This window comes from Dipodomys spectabilis, unplaced genomic scaffold, assembly GCF_019054845.1.
Source record: "Dipodomys spectabilis isolate Male_0828 unplaced genomic scaffold, ASM1905484v1 ptg000024l, whole genome shotgun sequence".
NCBI lineage: Eukaryota > Metazoa > Chordata > Mammalia > Rodentia > Heteromyidae > Dipodomys > Dipodomys spectabilis.
The window spans coordinates 23,009,744-23,027,072 of NW_024870701.1; the positions used below are offsets into that span (position 1 = coordinate 23,009,744).

The following is a 17,329-nucleotide window of genomic DNA, read 5'->3' on the forward strand; positions in this document are numbered from 1 at the left end:
CATTGCAACAATGAGATGTACAAGACGTTATGTTGAAAAACGAACTTTACAATTTTGGCGCTGGGGGGGAGAGGGTTGTGGGGGAGAGGGAGATGGGAAGGGATGGGAAGGGGAGACAAAGTAGGAGGCAACAATGCTTGATAAGAAATGTACTCATTACCTTGCTCATGTAATTGTAACCCCTCTGTACGGTATTTTCACAATTAAAAAAAAATCACTCACTGGTTTATTCAAAAGTCAGGAAAAGAATATTGAGTCAAGAGACTTGCATGCTTCTGACATTGCTTCACATACATACATGGTCTGTGAGCTGGGACAAATCACCTGTTCCCCTGGGCCTTCGTTCACTCATCTGTGACTTAGAGACCTCAGCATCTACTTTGTGTTACCTGCGGAGATGGGAGAGAGGAAAACAGCAGAGTGCATGTCCAAGTTCTCTGTAGATTAGAAACCACTAACTTCACAAAGCATCTTTCCTCCCCATTCACACCATTCTGAACATAGGGGGGGGATCTGTGAGGTGACAGGAAATCCAGCTGTCCCAATGATGGAAGCCTCTCTTCATGCCAGCCTAGTCCTGATCGACACAAAGCACCAGCTTTGAAATTGTAGAATCAGAAAACTAACTAGGCTGTTGAACCAACGTATATGAATTATATGCTGTCAAACAGATATTCTGCTGACTGTAGTAAATGTTGCAAAACAAATTTCATGCAAGTGCACAGCGGTGATTCCATCATCTCCTTTACTTTAAGGAACCTGTGTGGGTGACCTAATGGGTCGGAGGATGTGGATTTCACCATCTCTTACCAGCCCCTTGGTTTCAGATGACCTTTCTTAACTTTCCTTATCTTGAGAAGGAGAATAAACAGTAGCCAGTGTACAAAATTTGTTTGTGTTTGTTTTCCCTATAAAGAAATGAGATCAAGTAGATAATGACTTTTATAAACCTTAGTGGAATATACAAATGACACCAAGAAGCTGTTGCTTTTTATTACCCAAGGTCACAAAACTCATTAAAAGGACTCTGGGAAAGTCAGGCCCCATAGACTGCTTCTCTGCCCTGCCCCTGGTGACCTTGAGCAACCTGGGGATGAGGTAATTGAGCAGCAGCTTCTACTTGGGAAGAAACAGGATCAAAATATTGAAGCTATTGACTTACCCTTAAGGCAGTAAACAGTGCTTTGGTCTCTGACCTTTTCCCATCCTGGGGCAGTCAATAACCTAGCCACTAGATGCAGTGCCTGCCACTGATTTTGATTTGGGAGTAGTTTAACCTTGAACTGAGGTCCAAGTAACCAAGGCAACAGGAAGTCAGCTTGTGCATTGCGGGAGTGGGAATCCATAAATCAAGTCCCTAATGCAAACACGGTGTGCAGGTAGAGGTTTGAGGGGATAACTGGGCTATGAGAAATTACCCTGGAAAATGAGTAACTGTCCCTTGATAGGGTACAGACCTGTTTCAAAGAATGACTATATATATGTATATATATATATATACACACACACACACACACACACACACACACACACACATATATAAATGTATGTATATATATATATATATATATATATATATATATATATGGTATGTATTTATCATTAGAGTTCAACAGGTTATAGCTGTATTTTTTTATTTCCACTTGCCTCTTTTAATTATGAGCAGATGTTGGATCCGCAATATCATTAACATTATTATTTCCTCCTTTCGAAATACCCTGGCCTGCAAATATGCAAACCTCAGTGCTGTGTGTCTTATGTTGGGATCCAGAATTAATCTACCAGGAACTCTGCACACCATCTGAACTTCCATAATGATCCTACTCCAGACCCAAGTCACCCTGCATTTTCTCATACCCCAATATAAACAGGGGTGCTACATCTCCACAGTCCTGTCTGAACAAAGCTCTATTTAGGTATCTTTGGGATCAACTTTCTGCCTCAGAAATCAGACTCATTGAGAAGGAATTCCCCTGAATGTCTCTCCACTTTGGCCTCACTCACCATGGAGCACCTGCTGCTCCTTGGGATGAAGGGAAACAAAGTCTCTCAGTAGCAACTCGCTCAGTATCCCTCTCTCAAGAAGCAGTTGCTGTTATCAGTCCCTCCCCCAAGTCAGATTGTGCGATTTGTTATATATATTTAGACTGCCCTTGCTTTAAAATTTATCTACTATTCTTGTTCCTGTATATTATTTCTGAGATCGTTTGCATTATCCTTTCAAAATCAAAAAATACAGACTAAAAGCCAAGATTGGCCATATTATTTTTTTCTTCAGTTTATTTCCAACAATTGATAAACTAGTAAGCAGTACTATAATCTATAAAGTCCTCAATTATCTAGGGTTTTCTGAAGGAGCTGAACAGTGACAATCTGAATGACATAGTGTTTTAAGTGTTATTTTATTACATTTAACTCGCTCTATAACATAAACACTTGAGTCACAAAGTGTGCCCAACAGAGGTATGATCAAGTTTAATGACATGATGTGGACTGAGACTAATTTAGAGACTGCGAGCATTTGCATGGAAATGGGTACAACTGAAATGACAGAAATCACTGGGTTCCCAAGTGAGAATTAAATATTCATCTACTAATCCTGTTTATTGTCCTCTTTCCCCATGCATATCATAATTTAAACAAAGTTGTACCTGCCCAGCCTGTGTTCACAGGTACAAAGATGACTGATCAGTGAGTCTTATCAAAGGAGCAGCTGTCAGTAGAACTCGGAGAGTTTGGGGCTTCAAAGTGTGCTGGGTAGGCTCTGCAGGCTTCACTGAGGGGTTCACTGAGTAAGCGTACAAGGAACCAAACTGAGGAATGTTCATTAAACCCCTACCCACTCTCCTTATTTTATCAGATTTATTAGCGGACTCGTGTTAAGTACACACATGTTTAAGCAGACTTGTGTTCAGTACATCAGTCATTCTACCCCATGCTCTGATCAATGTCTACATTTTTTCCAAACTGTGTTTGCTTCTGCACTATAAAAAAAGAAAGTTTATGATTTTTAAAAAAATATTAACAATAACAAAGGCTAGGGAGTAGTTCTGAGCAATCTTCACTCAGAATAAATCCTGTTAACTGTTTGATTTGATCACTTTACAGATGTTTCTCTGTACAATTTAAGTGTATTATCCTGTACATAGCTTATTGTAAGCATATCTACATATTTTACTAACAAAGCATATTCCACATATTCGTGAATCTTGAGGGTTTTACCTTGTAATCATTCTATTTTATGTGGAAGCTAGATTCGGCTTATAAACATATAAATAAATACACTGGGTACTATGCACTATGTCTACAAATGTATTAACTAATATATGGTAGATTCAAGAGAGAACTCAAATAGTGCAATTTCTCAGAAAGGCAAAGTCAAAGTTCAGTAAAATGAAACACTAGGAAACAGGAACTCAAAAGGAGAGGTGTCAGGGAGAAAGCAGCAGACAAATGAAGAGGAGAAAGTGGGGAGAATACAGTCAGAAATCCAATGTATATCCTATAAAATTGAGAAGGTGAGGGAATGGGTTGTCAGGGTAGGGCGGCTGAGAGTGTTGAAAGAGGTGACATTGACCAAGATACATTCTATTCATGTTCATTTGTTAAATGGCAATGCTTTTGTCCAACTACTTGAACTACTTTTGTCCAACTACTTATTTCAAAATAGAATAAAACACCCAGGCACTGGTGGCTCCCACTTGTAATCCTAGCTACTCAGGAGGCTGAGATCTAAGAATCACAGTCCACAGCCTGCCCAGGCAGGAAAGTCTGTGAAACTCTTATCTCCAGTTAATCACCAGAAAGCCAGAAGTAGAGCGGAGGCTCAAAATGATACAGCACTAGGCTTAAGTAGAGAAGCTCAGGGACGGCGCCCGGGAGCTGATTTCAAGCCCCACAACCAACAAAAAAAATTAAAAATGACAATGAAATACATTTTTTGTTAAAAAAAGAAATGGTATGGCTATCTGTGGATTCTCAAGCAGTAGGGTTTTTGTTGTTGTTGTTGTTTTGTTTTTGTTCTTTTGTTTTGCTTTTTGTCAGTCATGAGGCTTGAACTCTGGGCATGTGTGCTGTCCCTGAGCTCTTCAGCTCAAGGCTAGTGTTCTACCACTTGAGGTACAGCGCCACTTCTGGTTTTCTGAGTGGTTTAGTGGATGTGTGTGTGTGTGTGTGTGTGTATACATATATATACATACATATATAATACATACACACACACACACACACACAATAGAATTCTATGCCTCCATCAGAAAGAATGACATTGCCCCATTTGTCAGGAAATGGAAAGACCTGGAAAAAATTATATTAAGTGAAGCAAGCCAGGCCCAAAGAAACATAGGTCCCATGACATGGTTTCTCTTATTTGCAATAACTAGTATATGTCTGAGTCAAGCAGAAAAGGTCAGATAAGATGATGTTAGGAGAAATGAACTCAAAGATAAGGACACAAGTGGTGTTTTCTTTCTTGTTATTGTTTTTAATGTATTTATAAGGTGATTTTGTATGTCCCTCCCCCATGGTATAACACTTTTTTTCACTGTATTTGATGGTATAATTTGGGGAAGGGAAGGGAAAAAACAAATTGTTTAAATAGGGATACAGGTGGACCCATTGCAACAATGAGATGTACAAAATGCTGTGTGGAAAATGAACTTTACAGTTTTGCTGGAGGGGGGGAGTATAGTCGTGGAGATGGGAGGGCAGGAATGGTGGGGGAAAAACAAAGGAGGAGGCAACAATGCTTGATAAGAAATGTGCTCATTACCTTGTTCGTGTAATTGTAACCCCCTCTGTACAGTATTTTTACAATAAAAAAAAAACTTATTTTTTTTTTTAAAAAAAGAGTCTCAGGGCCTTTCCTGACTGGGCTGGCTTTGAAACGTGATCCTCAGATCTCAGCCTCCTGAGTAGCTAGGATTACAGCTGTGAGCCAACGACGCCCAGCTCAAGCAGTAGTTTTAAAGATCAGAGTGGAGAGAAGGTGGAAGGTAAAAGGTAAAGGAGAATGTCAGCATGGCTTTCGCCTTAGGAGAATAGAGGTACCTTTTCTACATATGGCAGTAAAGCCTTTGTGTCCGTATTATAGAACTCACTTTGACAGAATGGGGTTGTGGCAAGGTGTTAGTGCTCCCAGCGTAACAAGATGATCCCAGTCTAGCATCTGGCTACCTTGAAATTTTAAGCTCTAACATTAAGAGCAGTGTGAGATTATTCAGCTTTTCCTTAAGCTCTTGGAAATGAGTTCTCCTCATCTGTAAAATTGAGAAAATAGTAATATCCACACTACATGCCTGACTGGGTTGTCACAAGGCCCATGTAAGGCTGATCTCACTGTGGTGGAGAGATAATGGTACTCCGTGAAGGGACTATATCACTCAGGTTGGTGGAGATGGAAAAAAAAAAACACTGTAAATACCTGCTGTAATAAAACCCAGTTTGTGGCTGCTGCTGGCAGAGGCTGATAGCCTACAAATGAAGGGACTGAATAGCTGGCCATTGGACGTGGATAAGACCCTCAGATTCTAGACTTGTAAGTTTTTGCAGCTAGGTATGTAAAAAGTGCTAAGAAACTCTTCTTGGTCAGGAAAGAGAGCTTGAATTTTTGCTTACTGGTTAAAATTGGTTCTGAAATAGCAGTGGGGAAATCATACTTGTGATATTAGTAATAAAAACAATGGTAGCCTCTGTAATAGCACATATGCTAGACATTGTTCTAAGCACTTTACATGAATTAACTCACTGGATGCTCACCACCACTCTTGTGAAATAGAATAGTTTCTAGGTCTTGTGTGTGTGTGTGTGTGTGTGTGTGTGTGTGTGTGTTGATCCTGGGACTTGAACTCAGGGCCTGGGTGCTATCCCTGAGCTCTTTCACTCAAGATTAGCATTCTACCTCTTTGAGCTACAGCACTACTTCCAGTTTTCTGGTGGTTAATTGTGGATAAGAGTCTCTTGGACTTTGCTGCCCGGGCTGGTTTCAAACCATGTTCCTCAGATCTCAGCCTCTTGAATACCTACGATTATAAGTGTGAGCCAGCAGGGCGTGGCTCTAAACCATTTTTAAGTTTACAAAAGTTTAGAAATTCAAAGTAACTTACTCTTGATCACAAAGCTGAAAAGTGTCAGTGCCTGAATAATACTTGGGGGAAAAAAAGGTTCCAGAGTATCTTGCACCAGGCTTGGAAACATCCTAATGACATGATTTAGGCTGCTTGTTAAGACCAGACAGTCAGAGGCTAACATATTAGCACTTGCTTAGCTTAGTGGTGATGAATATACTCAGTCTCCTCAACACTCTAGTAGGTTGATTTTTTATTGCAATAATTGACATGTATTAATTATATGTATTCAAATGGGGTGCAGTGGAATGTTTAAATGTGTGCATAGGCTGTGCACTGTTCAATCCATCCTTCCTCTTCACCCCTTCCCAGCATGTAGCAACCACTGTTCTCTACTCAATAAGCTTTAAGTTTCCCTAAACATCCACATAGAAGAGAGAACCATGGAAGTGCTTCTCTTTTGTGTCTGATTCACATCATCTAACATAGTGTCCTCTAGTTCTGTCCATTTTGCTATGACAGGCTCTCATTTCTCTTCGTGGATGAAGAATACTCTATTGTGTATATCTAGACTGCGTTTTCTTCATTCATTTTCCTTTTGGTTGGATGCTGAGCCTGATTGCCTGCCTAGATCATGTTCATTCCCCACCCTGACTTTAGAAATACTCTTCTTGGCACAGAAAATGCCTCTCCCTCACCTTTCTGCCCAACACAATCTGCACAGCCTGACTTCATCTCTTCCTGAACTTATCTCTACAGCCAGACATCTCGTCAAGAACCTAGGATGAACTGCACATTAAACTGAGTGTACCTATAGTCTAGTTTTTCCTTCTCAGATAGTTTTGTCTTCCCATCTGGGTGAGATGTGAAGCCTCCCTAGCGAGAAAATTGTGGGGATTCCCCTTCTTGCTGTAGAGATAGGTGTGTTGGTTCTTAGAAGGCTAATGCGGGCCTGACACAATATGTCACTTCATTACTCCTTGGTCTACTCTACGTCCAGGCAAGCCAGCCTACAATGCCATCACTCCTAACTTCAGCCTCAAAATTAGTCATCCTTTTGACTTTTCCTTTACTTATTTCTAAAATTTTATTCTGTTTGTGCCAGCAGGAGGTCAAATCATGACTGTGTTTGAAGATCCTAGTTAAGTTTTATGTTGTTTGTCGTCTTGTTCTTTTAAATCAACCACAGGGTCTGGGTTATTGTTTTTCTCAGGGATGCCAAGTCCTCACTTAAAAGTGGACCAGACAACAGCACATAGTAAGAGCGAGGGCTCAGTGTCTGCCATGATGACCAGGAAGAAGCCAGCTGCCGTGGACAGTGTTGCCCTTCCACCCACTCCAGTGTTATCACTCCTCGCAGCATCTGCAGCCACGTCAGACACAGGTGAGCACTCCTCAGATGCTTTAGGTTTACCACAGTGAAAACAGATGTGGAGAAAGCCCGTGGTGAGTGATGTGTTGAGTACAGGTAAGACTGCTTGTTGAGCCAACTTCCCATGGACCATGAGCCTGGAAAGTATCTCCACACTGGGTTTCTCACGTGGGTTGTGATCTAACAAAGGAACTTCGACTTGGAACCAGACTGCAAAGAATTCAATGAAATAAATAATTGCTTACCCGTTTTCTAAAACAGAAGAGTAAAGAAATGTGCCCCTGCCGGGCACTGGTGGTTCACACCTGTAATCCTGGCTATTCAGGAGGCTGAGATCTGAGGATCACAGTTCAAAGCCAGCCTGGGCAGGAAAGTCTGGGAGACTCTTATCTACAATTAGCCACCAGAAAACCAGAAGTGGTGCTGTGGCTCAAGTGGTAGAGTGCTAGCCTTGAGTTGAAGAGCTCAAGGACAGTGCCCAGGTCTAGAGTTCAAGGCCCACAACCGACACAAAAAAGAAAGAGAGAGAGAGAGAGGAAGAAAGAAAGAAAGAAAGAAAGAAAGAAAGAAAGAAAGAAAGAAAGAAAGAAAGAAAGAAAGAAAGAAAGGAAAGGAAGGAAGGAAGGAAGGAAGGAAGGAAGGAAGGAAGGAAGAAAGGAAGAAAGAAAGAAAGAATGAAATGTGCCCCAGCAACCTGTTGACAGTCAGGATCTTAAAGCACATCTCCAAATCTCATTCTCCCACTTGTACAATCAGAGTTGAAGCATGGTGGTCTCTGAGCTTCCCTGAAATACTGATACATTCTACCCCACTTTCTCACCAAGTCCCCAGTGATTCCCAAAGTCCCCTAGAGTCCTTAAAGTCTGGGGTTTTCACAGTCCAGCCCCTTCCATCTCTCCCCACATTATCCCCAAGCCAATCCAATTTGGCCAAGATCATCCCTTCTGTCAAGAATGTGGGCCTCAGATATGATTTAACACCTGTGTTTGAGAACAGTGCTACTCACTTCCTGCTCATATCTTCAAGGCCCCCACCAGCCATAGCTCCTGCAAATGCTCATAGTACCCATGTCTCTAATGTGCATTTATTTTCTTGTAATAGACACTAGACAATGTCTATTACTTAATTTCTCCCCTGCAACAAGGCTGTGCACACCCTAGAAGTGTCCATGGCTTAGATTCTTGCGATCATCATGGGATGCAGAATGATGGAACATTCCATTACTATTTGTATAAATATACAGTACTTAAAAATGACTTATGATTAGAAGCCAAGAAGAGACTCACTCCAAGCATGTGTCCTTATTCAGCAGGTGGTTTTGAGCAGATAACTTATCTGCATGCCTACCTCTTTCACAAAAATCACTGGCAATTAGAAAATAAGCCCAGTGGAAATAATCAGAAATATTTACAATGACATTTCCCAAATCAAGTTCAGGAAAATACTGGCAAGAGTTTTGTGAGAAAAGAAATGTTCTGTGTTGTAAACTGAGTGGGGAATACCACCTCCCTTCCTTCCTGTTTTTCAGAGCTTTTTATTGAGCAGGACACATTGTTAAGAGGAAGCAGCATAGAATTCCACAACCTAATCTGAACACTAAAATTTATCTTTCTGTGAGTAGCTCGTGGCATGTCTTGGAAATGGTACCCTCCGTAGTTGTCTTGGATTAACCTGCTTTGGAAAGAATGAAGTCATGTCTCAAATATGATAATCAACCTTCATACCTTTCACACTGCAGTTAAGAGTGCCAGCTAGAAGAAGGAAAAGGAATATCACAGAGAAATAGAGACGAGGCCATCCCTGAGGCTTGATGGACCAGTAGCACTTGTGTAGGAAGCGTCTGGCAGAGGGAGCCAGGTAGACAGAATGCCAGAAGTTGTAACTGACACCATGACTGGATATCTACCATGGGTAGACATCTACCCATGGTAGATAGAATAAGCTGGCTAGAGAATAAGCTGTGGGCTATGGTCTGTAGTGCTAATTGCTTATTCACCTTGTTGTTTAAGCACTGGAGACCTCACTTTATGGTTTCAGAAATTAGCCTGTGTTTCCGCTTTTGCTTGCCAAGCACAGATATTTCCCAGTGGCCAAAAGACAGGTGGTTTTCTCCTCCCCCCACCCCCCATTATCCTCCTCTGCATTTTTCTATTCAGTGTGAGAGAGACTGGTCTTGGGATTATGTGCTTATATAAGCTTACTTTCTATGCTTGCAATCAGTAAGCGATTTATAAATACTCTAAGCAAGTAGAAGAAATAGGGATGGTGGATACTGGACTTTGACACCCGCCTCTCAAGGAATCAGAGCTGAGCCAAAGCACCTCTGTTTTCAGGATGTAGAAATGGGCTGTTTAGTTTTGACAATACTAAATTGTGACCCTCATGAGAATTGCAGAGATTTGGTCCATTTCCGGATCTCAGGCGGCTGAGCAGAAAATTGGAGAGGAAACAAGCCAAGGATCTACCCCAGATGCTGGAAGCCAGACCTTCCTGAGATTTTACGTCCCACAGATAAACAGCTTCCCACAAACCTGTGAGAACTGGGAATACACAGGCTGGGCCCAGATCCAGGTCCAATGCTCTGTTCCACACATGGAGAAGCAGGTGCCTCCCAAGATTCACTTGAGGTTACACAACTGGATTTCCTGATTTACTGCCTGGTTTGCAGTAGAACCCCACTTCTACCCTTGGCCCAACCTAAGCAAAGACTTACTTCTTTTTTTCCTATGAACACTTCTTTGGAAAGCATAAATAAAACCCATAATCTAATGGAGCAGATAGCTCTAACTGAACTCAAGCACATAGAAGTCTGTAGGAGCTTGATTTCATTTAATTAACTGAACATTAATCATATGTACTTTTAATGATACAACTTACTTGATTTTTGTTTTCTTTAGATTTCTTTTATCTTTCACTATATGCAAAGTAAATTTAGACTTGATTCTGATTTTATTCAAGAATAAATTTGTGGATAACTTATTTTCTAATAGGTTATCATTTCTACACAATGTCTTTGGAGAACCAGACAACTTCAAGGGTTGTGGGGGAGGATTGAAAAGTTAAAATAAGTTGATTTAAAATGAAAATTTAATTTTTAGTGCTGAAGTTTAAAGTCAGGGCTGTGCATTTTATATGGAGGTGCTTTACATCTGAATTATGCTTTCTGATCTTTATTCACTGGTTATTTTTGAGATAGGGTCTCACATATACTCTGGCTGTGTTCTTGGATCTTGATCTGCCTACTTTAGGCTTCTTGATGGAACTAAAATCACAGGTGCTTGCCACCACACCCAGTAACTTCTATTGAGATGGAATCTCTTAGACTTTTCTACCCATCTGTCCTGGCCTGAAAGCTCGGTTTTTCTAATCTCAGCCTTCCAAATAAATAGTACTACAGGCATAAGCTAACAGCACAAAATTAATTTTTAAAAATAGACATAAATGGGTAGAGGGAGAAAAAAATAGACTGAAGATACTGCAACAATTCAATTAATTAAATATTCATTTCATTTAAAATTAAGAATGCTAAAATACCTAGTGTACATCTTAATATACTAATTGATGCTCAGTAAGTAATCACTGAGTAGTAAAGGAATGGTTCAGAGGAAGCGTCTGTGTGTTGATCCAGTGCTGAATGTGATTGGAGAAATTTGAGGGCTGGGAAGGTGGCTCAGTGGTAGAGCACTTGCCTTGCATGCCAGAGGCCCTGGGTTCGATTCCTCAGCACCACGTAAGCAAAAAGAAAAAAGCCGGAAGTGGCGCTGTGGCTCAAGTGGTAGAGTGCTAGCCCTGAGCTGAAGAGCTGAGGGACAGCGCCCAGGCCCAGAGTTCAGGCCCCACGACTGGACCCAAAAAAAAAAAAAAAAAGAAATTTGAGAAAGACATACTGAAGCTCAGAACACTTAGAACTTAAATGAAAAACAATTTACAGCACATTGTAGGCTGTTGGTAAATATTTTCTAAGTAACTAATTGCTCTATCATCCTAACAACACTTTTTCAAACAGGTGATCTTTGGTTACAGATTCCTTATTTTATAAGCATCCAAGTATAGGAAAAATTATTGTGGGCCATAAGTTTAAAATAAACAGTTTTACTAAGTAAGCTTAAGTGTGTGAGCATGTAGACATGTGTGTGAAGAAGACCTCAAGCATTCTAGTTTAAGGTAGTTTTTTGTTGTTTCTCAAAATCTGAGACTCATGCTGGTTATGAAGGTATTGATCTGTAGAAGGAGCAAGAGCAGAGCTGCAGGATCAAGGAGAGAGGGAAGAAGGGAGGCAGGGACAGCAGTGGTTGCCATCGGAGCTCCAACAGGTCAGCTTGCGTGATCAAACTACTCAATAGTTATTGATCCACTGCAGTCCCCTGGCTCAGCATAGGAGGGCTGATGCAAGGGAGTGCCACATCATTATAGTAAGTAATTAGGGCTAATGCAGTAAAAGCTTCAATAAAGTTTGTTCAAAGTGATGCATAATTTGAAACAACTCCTATTACACTTGCCCAATAATGATTTAATAACTATATCAGATAATCCATACCTAAATAAGTCAGGCTAATTTTTCTTATGCTCTGCATATTGAACTAAACTTCTTGGGAGGTCATGCAATATATAGACAATTTGTAAATTCACTCTTAAGTGTATTTTTTCTTCTCCTTGTATTTAACAGAACTATATTGTAGTTACCTAATACAGGGAAGACCATATTAATAAGTAGATTCTGTTTGTGTGATAACTCAATAAAGAGCCTGAAAACAAAATTGCTCTGGTTTGGTGACTAAGCATGATGAAAAAGTTGATAGTCTCTCTCTCTCTCTCTCTCTCTCTCTCTCTCTCTCTCTCTCTCTCTCTCTCTCTCTCTCAATATCTCTCTCCCTCTCTCTCTTTCCTTCTCTTCCTTTCTCTCCTTTCTCTCTCCTTCTTTCCCTCTCTCAAACTCCAATGATATTCTTTCATTTTAAGTAGAAGGAGAAAAAAGCATCTATCAGGGAGGGATGCCATCAGCAAAATCCAATTGTTCCAGGTATAGTTCTGTGAGAGGTAATAGCAAAGTATATAACACTGTTCAGCCTTTCTTTTTTGTATAAAGGTAATAATCCATTTCTCTCTCAAACTGTATAATCCACTTCATTTAACAATACCAGAGCCCATGAGAAAATGATAGTACTTAAGTTTTACAAATTAGAAGCATTTTGCTTCTCATGGTGTAGGGGCTAATAATAGGTAATATACTTAGTTATCAACCAAACTTTTAACTCAATCAAAACTTACTATACCCATCATCAAGATGGAAAACTTTAAGCTTAATAAAGCAATAACATTGACAAAGAATAGTATGAATCCCACATCCTAATTGTAATGAAATATAGGAAGCCAGACACCAGTGATTATAAAAATTGGTTTTAGTTCCCAAATTTTAATGTGTGATTTTGCTCTTCATCAGCTGTCATGTATGAGAGGCATCTCTGAATGATAAAATAATACACTAGTACAAGAAAGCAGTAAGCAGGAATTTAAGGATTGTACAATTATTGTTTTCATTTGCTTTCCGTTTTATGTGGAATTATTATCTGAATCCCCTAACTAAAATAACAGAGGAATTTTGCCAAAAACCTTGTCTTCCCAAAACACCAAAACAGAGCAAATAAATGTTCAAGAACCATAAGGAGACACACACACACACACACACACACACACACACACACACACACTCTAAATGGGACCTCAGTTTATAAAATTAATTCTTACGAGCCCACAGTCATAAAATATATAGATCTAGAGAAAATAAAGCTTAATTTTAAAACAATTGGTCAAATTATCTGAAAAGTACTACTGAAAAAGACTCCTGTTGAAACATCACAAAATGAGTCTGTGTTTATCTAGAAAGCCTCCCTCCCCAGGCTGCCACCGCCTCTGTGCTTTGTGCTTTGGGCAAAACTGCCCTTTATGGGCTCTGGGCTACTGAGAGTCCCAGCTGGGCTGGAATCTGCTCCACTCTCCTGGGGGACCCACCAGAGCACGCAAAAGTTTCTGAAAAACCCATCATTATCATTATTTCCACCCCAAAATGAGGAAATAAGTTTGTCTCTGATTTAATCTGGATCATAGGGCACCTCAGCCATTTCTACAATGACTATAACATTCCAGGAAAGCATCCCAACTGCCCCCAAATCTGTTCCCTGACTCCGCCCCCTCCCACCCACTTCCAGGCCCATCTCATAGAAACCTCAGCCATTGCAGCACTTCTTTCAGATCCCCACTGCCAGAGCACGGTTTGCAAAGGATGCCTGCCAGTTCTTGCTCAACTCCTTAAGAAGGGACACATCATGCTGATAAAGATGTCCAAAGCAACAGTAGTGAGAGCGAGCCTTCTTAGTACAGGGATTGTATAGGAATACAGGCTTGTCTAGCAAGGTGGCTCAGTCCATGTCAACAACAGGCAACATAACCTCTGTGTTTAACTTTTCTGCTACACTGAATTTTTTTTTTTTTGGACAGACGTCTACAAATTAACGTGCAGAGTGACAGATTCTGTACCTGCAGTCAGTACCTGCAAGTCCCAGAAGAACAAATGTCTTTAATAACTTCTCTTAACAGAAGAGTGCATGGAAATCACTGGCCCTGTTCCTAAAAAGTTGGCAAATTACTCTTCCATGTCCATGAAATTCCACTAGAACGATGCAGTTCTTACCTCATATTGCCTGCCCTTACTAGATGGTTAGCCTCAGACCTCAGTGTTCACGTTTATAAAATGGGAGGATTAAGGACAGGAACACGTAGGAAAATACCTTACAAAGTATAGTACAGGGTTAGTCATCATTGCTGTGCCGTCATTATTATTACTATTGTGGTTGCTATGATGTCTTCTACTCTGAGATGTTTTGCTCTCTTGTACCCACATGGAATGCCATTTGGGTGATTAGTCCATGATTACTCTTCAAGACCCAGCATGCCTTCTGTGACACAAATTTTTTTTTTTAATTTAATTTAATTTTATTTGTGAACATACTGTACAGAGGAGTTACAGTTACATGGGCAGGATAATGTGTACATTTCTTACCAAGCATTGCAGCCTCCTCCTTTGTTTACCCTTCACATCCCTTCCCAGCCTCCTCCCTCCCCCCCTAATCCCAATCCTTCTCCTTCCTCCCCCCCCCAGCCCCCCCCCCCCAACCCGCACAAACGTTGTAAAGTTCGTTTTGGACATGATAACTTGTACTTCTCATTGTTGCAACAGGTCCACCTGTATCCTTAAACAACTGGTTTTTCCCCATCTCCTCCACAAGTTATACTGACATCAAATATAGTGAAAGCAAGGGTTATACTGTGGGGGAGGGACATACAAAGCAACAAAGAGATAATCTTATAAATGTGTTAGAAACACATGCATGAAAGAAAAAAAGATTAAAATACACATCTAAGGGTTCATTTTCCTGACATCACATTATCTGACTTTTTCCGCTTGACTCATACATATACTAGATATTACAAATAAGGGAAACCATGGGACCTACGTGAAGGTTTGGTCAGAGCTTTTCTGTTTGTTTGTTTGTTTTTGGGTCCAGTTGTGGGGCCTGAACTCTGGGCCTGGGCGCTGTCCCTCAGCTCTTCAGCTCAAGGCTAGCGCTCTACCACTTGAGCCACAGCACCACTTCCAGCTTTTTTCTTTTTGCTTATGTGGTGCTGAGGAATCGAACCCAGGGCCTCAGGCATGCAAGGCAAGCGCTCTACCACTGAGCCATCTTCCCAGCCCCTCTGTGACACAAATTTTGAGAAGCACTAAAGGTCAAGTTGGATGCTACAACCTCTGTGCTTTCTTTGCTCTCTATAAATCCATGGGCTGTTGGTCCTTACATTGGCACAGTGTTTGTACCCTCACTTATTTTCCACACTGAATTGGAAGATTGCCTGTCTTCTATGGTCAAATCTTCTCCTTTAAAACCTCAATCCTTAGTACACCTCATTAAATACTGATTGAAATGTGTTGAATAACTGCTTCCTACCTGCACAAAACATGAGAACTCACACATGAAAATAAACACTCTAGTATTATATTCATTACAGTTGAGGGACAGTGATTTGCCTTTATTTTCCATCCTAGTACTAGAAACAGTAACCATCCCAAGAATGTTTAGCAGAAGGGACTAAGGGACGTTGGGGGCCCCCAATCTTCTTTGTTGAATAATGGCAGCCCAACCCTTGGTTAATCACTAGGGTTACCTCAGAAGAAGATTATGCTTAAAAGGCAGCCTATATACAGAAATTAGAGATTAGAAGATCATAGTATAGACAAAGAAGTTAGACCTATCTCAGGGAACAAACTGGTCATAGTGGTGCATGTTTGTAATCCCAGCAACATGGGAGGGAAAGGTAGGAGGATCCCAGTCTAAGACTAGTTATAAGACTCTACCTGAAAAATAAAACAATAAAATAAACAGTAGTGTGGCTCAAGTGGTAGAGACTTGCCCAGCAATTCTAATTCTAAGGTCCTGAGTTCAAAACACAGCACCATAAAAAGAAAAAATCTATGAGGTATTGGATGTACAGTATCTCCCCTCATTTGGAAAATCTATAACATTCTTAGTATGAACTACTTAGCGGAAGACCAGAGATACAGGGACCTTTGCTGTACCCTAATTATTTTACATGTGATAGTTCTGGCTTGAATAGTTTCCCTAATCAGCAACCATTCTGTTTAGATCGTCTCATCTAATGAATATTGGACATTGTATGAAATCTTAGGTTCTTGGGATCTACAGGGGAAAAAATGAAAATAATAGAGGTAAAAAAAAAAAAAAACAAGAAGAAATTCACTCCTGAGCAATTCACAATCATATTTTGGTGCCAAGAACCTGTGGAATGCTGGGTACATTCTCAGTAAACATGTCTGGACTGAGTTTAATCATTTTCTCTCCAGAACTGAAGGGTTTTTTGTTGGTTTTTTTTTTTTTTAAGACAGAAGGTTTAATGACAGGTTTGAAAGTGCTGCGTCGGTAAGAAGTTTAACTCAATTTATCTTCTCTGAATGCTTCATGCAGATTACATTCCCAACCACCTCTTGCTACAGTCAGACCCTCTTAAAAATAGAGTAATGATAATAATACATTTTATCTTCTTCTCAGCGATAGTATCATTCACACCTCCATTGAAGCCCAGTGGGAGGTTTGGCTGTGAGGCAGCAGACTCAGGGGGAGTCAGGTGCGATTATTGTAATGAGGGCTCCACTCTCTGTGAAATGCAGAAAGAAAACCTCCCCTATGAGAAGTGATTTCTATTAAGATACTCGTTTTATATCAAATATGCAGACCCTTCTTTATAAATGGGAGAGAGTGAGAAGAGACTCTTCTAGGGGCAGATTTTATGCAGCACAGAACGAAAGGGCACAAATATTTTATGACCAGTTCTGAGATGAAAGTGCAGCAGCTGCCTTGTTCCTTGGCTTTTCCATTTCCACAAGTCTAATTAGATTGTTGGTTTAATGGTGGTGAGATAATTTAGTGGCAACTGAAAGCAACTATGTTAATGAGAAGGGAACATAGTGCTTTGGGTTTCCTGTAATTAATGGAGAGTTTTTGAAAAACTTCGCAGTTCCAGTTAAGTTGGCATAGTGAGCCCAGCTGTGGAGACAGGGGTAAAGTCTTTCCTGCTCATTGCTGCAGAGATGGCCTCAGGCAATGTGGACGGGCTGTGTAATGACGGTCATTAAGAATGATTTTGAGTGGTCAAGGCAGGCTACAGTCAAGTCTTAGAGAACAGAGTATCTTAGAGAGAAGAAGGCAGGGAGAAAGAACAGAGCAAGGATTATGAGATAGGTTCGACAGAGAGAGATAGAGACCAAGAAAGAGAGATAGAGAGATGGTGACAGAGAAAAACAAAGTGTTTTGCCAATCACTTC

General features: G+C 40.5%; 1 protein-coding gene across 2 annotated transcripts in view; it reads left to right on the forward strand.

The window, feature by feature from the left end:
* Positions 1 to 17,329, forward strand: part of Setbp1 (SET binding protein 1) — a 354,179-nt gene that overhangs the window by 319,819 nt on the left and 17,031 nt on the right. Inside the window, exons 5-6 of one of the 2 annotated variants that reach the window (XM_042675183.1) lie at positions 7,279 to 7,449; positions 9,859 to 9,944. In XM_042675183.1, the coding sequence (XP_042531117.1) occupies positions 7,279 to 7,449; positions 9,859 to 9,866 (179 nt within the window). In that variant the 3' untranslated portion in view covers positions 9,867 to 9,944. Of the gene's footprint in view, positions 1 to 7,278; positions 7,450 to 9,858; positions 9,945 to 17,329 lie in introns of those variants that run through there. The other variant, XM_042675182.1, reaches the window with a different exon arrangement.